At 41.7% G+C, this 11119-nt stretch overlaps 1 protein-coding gene across 1 annotated transcript; it reads left to right on the top strand.

Annotated features, from left to right (window-relative positions):
* The first annotated feature begins 1724 nt into the window (after positions 1-1724).
* LOC124697753 (disease resistance protein Pik-2-like) lies at positions 1725-7684 on the top strand. Its single transcript, XM_047230297.1, has 4 exons — positions 1725-2554; positions 3134-3644; positions 3735-5127; positions 7047-7684. Exons 1-4 carry the CDS (start codon positions 1725-1727, stop codon positions 7682-7684), a joined length of 3372 nt encoding a protein of 1123 aa, XP_047086253.1.
* Positions 7685-11119: the final 3435 nt, after the last annotated feature.

Consider the following 11119-nt stretch of genomic DNA (forward strand, 5'->3'; position numbering starts at 1 on the left):
ACGTTGTTCGCTCTTCTCTCAGCGAAGACAAATAATAAACCATTCTCTCCTCAGTTAACACCAAATTACTGGTGCGACAACCAACCATTGAGCTTCCTTATTTGATTAATCGTAGACCATTTTATATGTTACTTAGAAGTTTTTCTCGGTTTACAGCAACATGGCACATTGTTCTTCTTGAGGTATCTATTTGCTCAGCGATTATGTGGACATAGCACTCCCACCTTAATTCTTTTAAGAGGAGAGGGAGGCCCTCTGATTTCCATTATCAACCACAAGTTTCTACACCAGTTCGAAAGAAGGAAAAAAGAAAACAGTCAAGCCCCACCATGGGCAATATACAGGATTCCTTGTTTGTTCTATTGTTTGTTCCCAGGAGAACTTAGCTTCTCCAGCTAAGATATTCAGAACATCATCTTTGCTTCAAGTTTTCATCCTTGAGATAGCAAGTATGTTTCCTCATCGTCCAGCATCCAGTAGACTTACACCAGATTTGAGAACTTCAGTTGCTAACTGTCCAAAGAAATTTACCACCATGGGAAATATACAGGATTCCTTGTTTGTTCTATTGTTTGTTCCCAGGAGAACTTAGCTTCTCCAGCTAAGATATTCAGAACATCATCTTTGCTTCAAGTTTTCACCCTTGAGTCAGCAAGTATGTTTCCTCATCATCCAGCATCCAGTAGACGTACACAGATTTGAGAACTTCAGTTGCTAACTGTCCAAAGAAATTTACCCCCAAGAGTAGCGATTCTTTGTTTGCCTTTTTTGTCTGCATAATTGACTCGGTAGTTAATCAATGCCCCACCAGATGAATGATAGCAAAACGATCAATGATCTGTTTATTATTACAACAAGCATCTTCAGGAACTTTCAACAGAGTGCAGAAAACCAGAGTAATTCCAGCTGTAATCAGCTTTTTTTTTTTATCTTGCTTCACAAATCTAGGGAGCCATGTACTAAACAGGGATTGAGCAGTATCAGGAACAGAGTATTTAAGGTAAGGCTAAATTGAATTATGAAGAAGGATGACAGTGCCATGGATCGATCATTCGCTTGGGCCGAGAAGAGCTCGAAGGATCCCTGTGTGATGGATCGAGACTGTCCCGCGTTAATTAAAATATTCTATGATTAATCATGCCATATGCATGCACCATCAAGCTAATATTGTTCTACAACCGGAAGGTTTAGACAACTTTGATGACGATGAGATAGGTGCCACAGTGGTTGATAGTCTAGAGACTGAACAACTTAACTCATTTTGCAGTCCAATATATTTGCTAATTAATCACTTCCTGAAAGTATCTGATATTGGAGATGTATATATGTGTGAAAGCTCGTGATCGTGTGATCTAAGTTCTTTTAGGACTTTTATGCCTAATCAAGTTAAGTCTCCTGCATTAATGAAAAAATTATGCACAAACAGCCAGCCATTAAGTCTGGATCTGCACGCTTACAAGAGCATTGACAAAAGGGAACCACATGCACGTGAATAGATTGTGTATTCAACGCCTAGATCTGTGTGATTATACAGCTGACCATATACTAGTGCAGGTTATACAGCCGAGGCAGTTGACTTTGGGATGCATGCATACGCCAAAACAAATGTATCATCCATCTTGCTATAACTACAAAGAGCAACCCTGCAGCACCCACATTGGCAGCAACCACTATGCACTTCTCAATATACAACAAAGCAATTACTTAAGAGGCCGAGCATAGACATGGATCTGGCAACAGGCGCAATGGGTTCCCTGCTCCCCAAGTTAATCGAGCTTCTGAACGAGAAGTACAAGCTGCAGAAGGGCATCAAGAAAGATGTCAAGTTGCTGGAGAGAGAGCTGAGGAGCATGCACGCTGCCCTCAGCAAGGTGTCGGACGTGCCGCGGGACCAGCTTGATGAGCTGGTAAAGATCTGGGCTGACAACGTTAGGGATTTGTCCTACGATATGGAGGATGTCGTTGACAGATTCCTAGTGCATGTCAAAGGTTTTGAGTCTGCTGCCAACTCGCAAAAGCTCAAACAGCTCATGAAGCAGATGGGAGACTTGCTCACCAAGGGCAAAACTCGAGATCGGATAGCCGGTGAGATCAAAGACATCAAGGTTCGAGTCAAGGAGGTGGCTGACCGGCGTGACAGGTATAGAGTTGACAGTGTTGTTGCTAATTCAGCAGCCACAACTGCCATTGACCCTCGCTTGTTAGCTCTCTACAAAGAAAATCAAGAGATTGTTGGTACCGCAGAGGCAATGGATGAGCTAATCAAGAGGCTCGCTGATGAAGATATTGTGTCCAAACCCCAGCTAAAGATTCTATCCATTTTCGGATTTGGGGGATTAGGCAAGACGACCCTTGCGAAAGAAGTGTATGACAGGCTTCAAGCACAATATGCTTGCAAAGCATTTGTTGTGGTGGGCCGTAATCCCAACCCAAAGAAAGTTTTCAAGGATATTCTCCTTGAACTCGACAAGCAAAGGTACATGGATTTCAATCTAGCCATGTTGGATGAAAGGCAGCTCATCAATGAACTTAGAGAACAACTCATGAACAAGAGGTATCCACCCACCCTAGTATACTTCAGTTCGTATTTTTATCTACTCGGCACGTATCTCAATAACATTGATGGTAATTATAGTATTCTCATAAATATATGCATAAATCTATTTATATATCAACACTGTATTTGATCACTTGAGTGATGCATCTAAGAGGCATAAAAATTGAATCTAAGTAAGTAATGAGTGGCTTATTTTGCTTCAAATGTCCTTAATTATGTTTGGGATTAACTCAATGTCGTGTGGGATTTTATTGGGTACCCTAGGGATATTCTTATGATTTTTAGAAGACAAAAAAGCAAATTGTGCCTTTTTCTTGGATATATCTCTACTGTTTCCTCACGTTCATTCAATGATTATTTGGGTTACGTTAGAGATCTGGGTAACTAATGAAAAAATGTAATGCATGTCCTTCTCTAGCAGCTTTAGTTTACTTCAACTTACATCGTGGTGATGTACACTGAATAATGACATGTTTAGATTCCTCACCGGTCGAGGTGATTTGTCGCGTTTGTTGTTTTTCTGTAGATAATCAACTGGTTTACTAATTCATGGCTGTGGTGCTGTAATGCGGATAGGTACTTCATCGTTATTGACGATGTATGGGATACCAAAACATGGGGAATAATCAGATGTGCATTTATGGATAAAGATTTTGGAAGTAGAATAATCACAACTACTCGAATTTTTGAAGTCGCCAGAAAGGCTGGTGATGTTTACAGGATAAAACCACTTTCTCCCAAGGAGTCTAAAGAATTATTCTATACAAGATTATCTAGTGATAAAAGGAAATGCCATTACGAACAACAAGCTGAGCTATCTGAGAAAATTTTATGTAAATGTGGTGGTGTACCGTTAGCTATCATTACCATAGCTAGTTTGTTGGCCAGTAAACCAAGGAATGGTTGGTCTAAGGTGTACAGCTCTATTGGTTTTGGTTCAGGACAAAATGAAGATGTCAAGAACATGAGAAAGATACTGTTATATGGCTATTATGATATGCCTTCTTATCTAAGAACTTGCTTATTGCATCTAAGTATATACCCAGAGGATCAGCGGATATACAGAGTAGAATTGATATGGAAGTGGGTAGTGTTAAGCTTCATGCACTAGCCACTTGAACCAAAAGTCCGAACTGATGGAAAGGGCTAGGCAATCCACATATACATTTCACAACAGGTAGCAAAAGGATTTGTACACGAGGAACCTGACATGACACTATTTGAGGTTGGAGAGAAATACTTCAACGAGCTTATTAACAGAAGTATGATCCGTCCATTTCAAGAAGTACACCATGGTGACGTCATTGGTTGCTATGTCCATGACATGGTACTTGATATGATATGTTCCTTGTCAAAAGAAGAAAATTTTGTTACCATATTAGGTAGTGATGAGCAATGCATGTCCTTGCAAGGCAATGTTCGTAGGTTAGCAATCCAAAACGGAATCATAGATAAACAGGGCCCTTTGGCTAACACAGGCACTCGACAACTGAGATCATTTAATGCCACTGGATGCTGCATCGATATGATGCCTTCACTTACAAAATTTGAAGTTCTGCGTGTCCTAGATTTTCAAGGATGCAATAATGTACATTCTTATAATCTGAAGCATCTTGGGAAGTTACTTCAGTTGAGGTATCTTGGAGTACGGTGCACTGCTATATCTGAACTACCGGAAGAAATTGGAGATTTGAAGTTTCTGCAGACACTGGACATAAGGCAAACTGCAGTAGAAGAGCTGCCGCGGGGCATTGGTCGACTGAGGCAGCTCAAGCGCATCAGTATGGAGCATGGTTGTGTAAGAGTGCCGGAATGGATGGGAAACCTGGCATCCCTGGAAGACCTATCTGTGGACAATGTCAGCGAATCCCCAAACTTTGTGAAGGAACTGAGCAAGCTGACAGAGCTAAGGAGGCTCAATATTTATATTGGGGAGTTGGGTGTGGAGGGCTGGAAGTGCAAAGCTTTGGCGGAATCACTAGAAAAGCTGCAGAAAATCCAAGTTCTGGGTATTTGGTCGACCAAGGAGGCCAACTTGGAGACCCATGTGCCCTCTGGACAACTCCGTGAACTGTTCCTAGCCACTGTATCCTCCAGGCTGCCGATGTGGATCAATTCATCGCTTCTTCCAAACCTCACCTATGTATGGGTGAGTCTGAAGGATGTGAAGGAACAAGATATTGAGGTTCTTGGGAGGTTCCCGGAGCTTCTCACTATGCAGCTGATTATCAGAATTTCTGCTGGCGGTGGCTCTGATCCTCCATGCGAATGCAGTGGAGGGTTATTCCCCAAGTTGAAACACTATGCCACGCCAGCACCGCTGCTGGCTCTCAAGGGAGCTATGCCGAGCATTGAATCCATCAGATTCCAAGTCCATGTGCGGTCTTTGAAGGATTCCAAATTCGACTTTGATTTCAGTAGCTTAATGAACCTCCCTTTGCTGGAGAAAGCAGAAGTTAATATCATCTGCACGGGCGCCCACGCACATGAGGTGGAGGAGGCAGAGGCAGCTTTGACGCATGCAGTCCAAGTCCATCCCAACTATCCATTCCTTTCTCTCACAAGATATGGTATACATACCTCTCCACCCTGCTCTTCATCACATTCATATTTTTTTCGGGCTAGCTATAGCTAGTGTAGTCTTGAGATCCCTCTACCTAATCCATATAGTATATCCTTATTTTCTTACTTTTGCAGGCGAGACATAGTTACCTTGCTTAATGATCACTGTCTCCAGCCTGTATTGAGTACAGCTACATAGTATATACTGCACGCACATTGTTTATTTGGTCGCATGCCAAGTATACTAGTTTCTATTTCTTCTTTACACACTTTTAACTGTCATGCATATCCCTTTTACTTATGCTATAAGCTAGGGGATACCTTTGCCACACATGTTTGCTTTCTTCGGTTTATAACTATTAAATATTTGTAGGATCCCATTAAGCATATGTGCCACAATATAGTGAAATAAATATTTGGAATTCTGAATTAAGGAAGCACTCAAGAAGTCCATTTGTTGCAGTATAAATTAGCCTCTATAATCGCAGGATACCGAATCCTGGGCACTACAATCTGTGTGAAGTAGACATACTGATGTCTGTCTGTCTGTGTGTCTTTATTGCCACTTCTAGACATGTCTCCAGTAAGAAAAAAATCAAGTATCTAGATTCCAAAGTACATACAGATTGCTATGCTCTCTTATTTGCGCAAACCATGCATATTTATCTTCGTAGCACATTATTTTACAGGTTGGTATTCTTAATTGAAGACTTCTACAACCATGTCAGCAGCTACACAAGATCAACTCGTTCTTTCAGAAAAAGAAAAAGAAGTTCTTTCAGAAAAAGGAAAGAAAGTTCCAAATAATGTACTTGCTTTGTGACCTCTAAGTAGTCAGTTGCTTTAAACCCGTTTAAAACTCGAAATATTGAAACATAAATTCTAGTTTTAGTGTTTTATTGTGCGTGTGAAATGTCTTTTTTGTTTGGTAGGGGGTGGGAAACCCTGCCTACGCATCATACGGATAATTGTGCATAGCCAGTCCCAAGCACAGAACAAGGAGGGTCCAATGCTAGACTTAATGGGGATGTTGTGAAGTGATGATTTTCAAGAAATATTCAATGTATCCTTTTTGGCAGTATTTCTTCTTTACAAAAGATAATAATTTGTTTTAAATTTGTTTTTGCTATGGTTTCTGTAGTCTATTGTTTCTTTACAAAAAAAAACTACAAAAATACATATAGGAGAGGGATTTTCTGTGGCTTTTAGTGATTTTTGATGTATTGTGCCAGCCAAAAATACATACAGGACATGGATTTTATGTGGCTTTTAGTGGTCTTTCACGTATTGTGCCAGCCAGATCTCGACTCATTTAGGGACAGGCAAGCGTGTTTTTGTCAATTCTAGCTATACGGTCTCCCTTGTATTTTAAAAACAGGTATAACAAACTTCCATCAAGGAAACGGTATAGTTTTTTTTTCCTTTTCTTTGAACTTCTTTTGTAGCTCTGCTACCTCCATGTATGCTCCTGTCTTCTCGACGGCTTATTCTAATATACAATGACGCATGCTTAGGTATATGCTCGAGAAAAAAATCAAGGAAACGGTATTGATACAGATTATACATAGACCACCAAAGGTAAACCCTCCTAATTTGAAGAGCTTAATCTGGACTCATGGGTACAGAAGGCACTAAGGCAGAAGAGTTGTATGAAACTGTAGAATGCCCCTAGCTTGGAAGCTGTACTGGCATCATGTTGAATGATGTCAGATAGGTTTGCTGGGAGCTCCTTTTCCATGTAGGAAGATGTTAGATCGTTCAGTTCACATAACGAAACTAGTATCGGCACAAGCTTAGGTGGACAAGTTTGAGGAGTTTCTGAGCTTGATGACTGGCGATGAGGAAGGATAACCAATCACTCACAGTACCCCAAATAATTAGTATGTGTGGACTCTCAAGTGTATATTCAGCACCAATGGACAAACAGGTCGGTCTGGTGATTATTCAGGGAGATCTAAGGAGGACGATCCAGAAGAATTCTGCGAAAATTCTTACCTCGAGTGTTGCTCCTCGGCCACTCCGCCATTGCCGCTGCTCCCCAGCCACTCCGCCATTGCCGCCGCAGTCCAACCCCTTAGCGCCCCCGCCGCGTGCCGCCGCTCTCTTCGCCCTCCTCGAGCCCATCTCATCATACTCGTCGACCCCGTCCACACGCGGGGGGCTGGACACCAGCCGCTGAGCATAGCGGCCTGTTCAGGTACAGGGAGGGGCATCGGCAGCCAAAAATATGTTCACGGGATGGAGCTCATCGGCGGGGGAGCTAGGTCCGGCGGCGGCAAAGCTAGACGTCGCAGCGGCTCCTCCATCCAGGCATCCAGCAGGAGTCTTTTTTTCTTTGACATGTTATTCATATTTTGCATCCAGCAAGGAGTTGCGGCAGTGGTTGACGGCAATTTGCCTCAGAAGTCAGAACCAGCTCCGGTGGCCCTAATGGTGGCCATCGGGCCGGGTATTTTTGGGCCAACAGGAAGCACGACTAGAAGCATCGAAGCCCGGCCCGGCCTGAGACTTTCGGGCTGTGCCAGGCATGAAGCCCGCAGCAGGCCAGGCCTTTTCCCACTCTAAGGCCCATGGGCCGGCCAAGGACGGCACAAAATAGTATATGTACATGAAAGTAGAAAAAACATGCAGGCTTTTTGTGCATGTTCCATGTGCCCAAGTCGAAATGGGCCGCCTCGGATTTTTCGTGCCGCTGGACTAGGCACGAAAATTTGCCGGGCCATGCTTCTTCCTAGTACGAGGCGCGGGTTTGCCTGGCCCGGCACGAAAAAATCGTGCCCGTCTGGGCCATGCCTTGCTGGGCCGGTGGCGGGCCGGCCCGATGGCTAGCATTAGGTGACCCTGGCCCACAACGTGCCTCGGAACCAGCTAGAAGTCACCAGAGTAAGTAAGAAAAAATACTATCTCCCTCAAAAAGTAAATGTCACACAAAGACATATATTATTTATAGATGCATTCGTATTTAAAGTGTGGACGATTTTGAACCATGGGGACGGATAGAGTACTTTAGCGTTTAGTTACTATAGAAACTCTATATCCATCCCCAATGAGGGCTCTCTGAGGTATATATATAATATATAGGTTGATTCAAAGTTGATAGTCTACTTGATGGTTACCTCCAAAAAAATGCAACATGATGCCAACAATTACACAACACTGACATAGGCATATATCAATAAATAATGTACTAAAAAATATAGTAAGTAAAAATATCACACAAATGAATTTAGCCTATGGCAAAACCGAGTTAAATAAAGTTGTTACACAACCGAAAAATCGTGATAGAACAAACAATAGAGGCCAAGATATGAGCTCTAAAAAAGTTTGAACATCAAGAATGCTTAAATTAAATATAAAGTTTTCTTGATAAATGACGTTTTATTACTCAAAAGGTTTTAACCATTACACCCAGCATCTGTATAACTAGGATGCACACACCCATCCACATTACGAACAAACAAGTAAAAAACGATACAAAAAGGAACTCTAAAAGTCTGAAATCCATCTAAACAGGAGGAGCATATTTCCTAAGATTATGTAGCCACCTATGTTGGGTAAAAATTTCTTCGTTGTATCCTTCAATCGCGTAGACACCTCCATAAATTGGTCGTGATCCTCCATACGTTGAAGCGACAACCATGAATGGAGACCGTACACCGACAGATTACCTGCATAAGAGAATATTTTTATTATTAAAAAACTTGTCATTTCTACATAGCCAAAGCGACGATATCACGACAGTGGCTCCCTCTCTAGTAACTTAAAGCTAGATACCACACCATTTAGCCAGTTCCCAAAAACATTTGCAACACTTTCCGGTGGGTGTAAAATAGAACTTATCTGAATGATTGACCATATAAATCTAGCGAAATGATATTGGAAGAAAAAGGTCTCATCTTCGTGACAGAAAACACATTTCTTACATCCGTGCTTGTTGCTTCTTGCAAGGTTATCTTTAGCAAGAATAACACCTCGACAGAGATACCATGCGGAAATCTTTTTTTTCAATGGTATCCTCATCTTCCAAATAGATTTATTAGATACCGGTTGAATGAGATTGATTAACGCATCAATACATGGACCCTACCAAAAATATACCATTCTTGGCAAGTCCACAACGGAACTCATCAGACCCTCAGTCAACTAGACTGAAGCTATATGTTGTAGTAATTCATTCCACAATGCCAACCTTGGTCCTACTAGATCTCATCTGAACGTCATATTTCGTGGAGATGTTTCCATCACCTTTGCTAAGGTATCACCTCTGTGACGCACAATGGTGTACAATGCTGGATATTGTTCTCGAAGGGTAGTTGGTCCTAACCACTTGTCCTCCAAGAACTTATCTTCGACCCATCCTTAATGGAAAAGGAACCATATAAAAAAGTATTTCTTGGTAGCCGTAATACCAGCCCAAAAACGAGAATCTCCAGGTTTCCAAATAACCCGAGAGATCGCATTTGAGCCAACATACTTTCTCCTCAATAGATTTTGCCATACACCATCCTCGCTTAACAACCTAGGCAACCATTTTCCAAGCAATGCCATATTTTTAACTTCTAGATTGTGGCAAGTCCCCCTTGATCCTTTGGACGACAAATGAGACTCCATCTAGTTAACCGGTATTTTTTTTCACTATCTCCTTGCCAAAAAAAATCTTAATTGGAAATAGTAAAATCTATTCAAAACTCCCTTAGGCACTTGGAAGAAAGAAATCATACACGATACCATGTTTGTAAGTATTAAATTTATAAGGACCAATATTTCACCCAGAGATAGTAAATTACCTTTCCTACTATTTAGACACATTTGCAGCCTTTCCTCGACGTGTTTCCATTTAGCCAGGGTGAGTCTCCGATGATGAATTAGGATACCCAGGTAAGTGATTGGAAAGTTTCCCAATCCAAAACCGAAAAGTTCGGCATACAGACTGGCATCGTCCTGAGCCTAGCCGAAGCAGAACAATTCACTTTTATGGAAATTTATCTTAAGATCTGACAATTGCTCGAATGCTGATAATATTAACATCAGGTTTCTCACCTTATCCAAATCATGCTCCATAAATAGAATTGTATCATTTGCATATTGAAGAATAGACAGCCCACCATCAACTAAGTGAGGGACCAATGATTCAATCTGGCCATCAACTTTAACGCGCTCAATTGGATACAAAGCTACTGACAAATAAGTACTACTATATGAGACAGAAAATATAGCAATAGGATTTATGCGTATTTCATAATGATTGATTGGAAGCCGTTGCAGGCATCAACTTCCACAAGCCTAAGTTCAAAAATTTACGGAGTTTCATGTTCATAATGAAGGATAATAATCCATTACGATGATTAACCAGAATCCTCAAGAAGGTTATGCTTGAAAGGTGCTCCCCTCCATCCGTGAATAAGTGTACGCTTGGCTTTTGTACAAATCAATTTTATCAATTTGACAAACTTTTTTGGGGAAATAGTGAGATTTATGACACTAGATAAGTATCGCTGCATCCATCGTGAAATGTAGTTTCATAATATTGTAATTTAATGTTGCATATGTTTCTATCTTTTGTTAAAAGGTTGGTCAAATTTGAATTTTTTTTGTTGACTTAAACAAGAGCCGAAATGTACACCTATTGGGGATGGAGGGAGTAAGAAACATCCGTCCCCTGGTCAGACGGCCGACATGACCAGGAAGAAGCTGAGAAGGAGGACTGAGAAGAATTTTAGGCAAATAATCCCTCCATTTTATAGAAGGGATTTCTATTTTCCTGCCCCTGGCTTCTTAGTTGTACTCAGTTTTCCCCAGCTCCTTAGTTTTTCCTCAGTTTTCCCCAAGCCCTTGTTTGAAACCCGCAGAAGCAGCTCAGACGGCAGGATTCCCGTTTAGTTGACCGTTCTGTCACGTGTGGGGCCGCGTCGTGTGGGGCCGCGTCGTGTGGGGCTGGTAGAAAGGGACCGCGTGGGACAGGACGAGACCGCGTTTGGTTGCACGTGAGCAGGAGCTGGG

This window comes from Lolium rigidum, chromosome 3 (assembly GCF_022539505.1).
Source record: "Lolium rigidum isolate FL_2022 chromosome 3, APGP_CSIRO_Lrig_0.1, whole genome shotgun sequence".
NCBI classification, from domain to species: Eukaryota; Viridiplantae; Streptophyta; class Magnoliopsida; order Poales; family Poaceae; genus Lolium; species Lolium rigidum.

Excerpts from the sequence above, each read along its gene's own strand:
- LOC124697753 (XM_047230297.1), top strand. The coding sequence starts at position 1,725 with ATGGATCTGGCAACAGGCGCAATGGGTTCCCTGCTCCCCAAGTTAATC. Across the intron at positions 3,645-3,734 it reads TAGAATTGATATGGAAGTGG|GTAGCAAAAGGATTTGTACA; the intron begins GTAGTGTTAAGC and ends ATTTCACAACAG. Across the intron at positions 5,128-7,046 it reads CCTTTCTCTCACAAGATATG|GTCGGTCTGGTGATTATTCA; the intron begins GTATACATACCT and ends ATGGACAAACAG.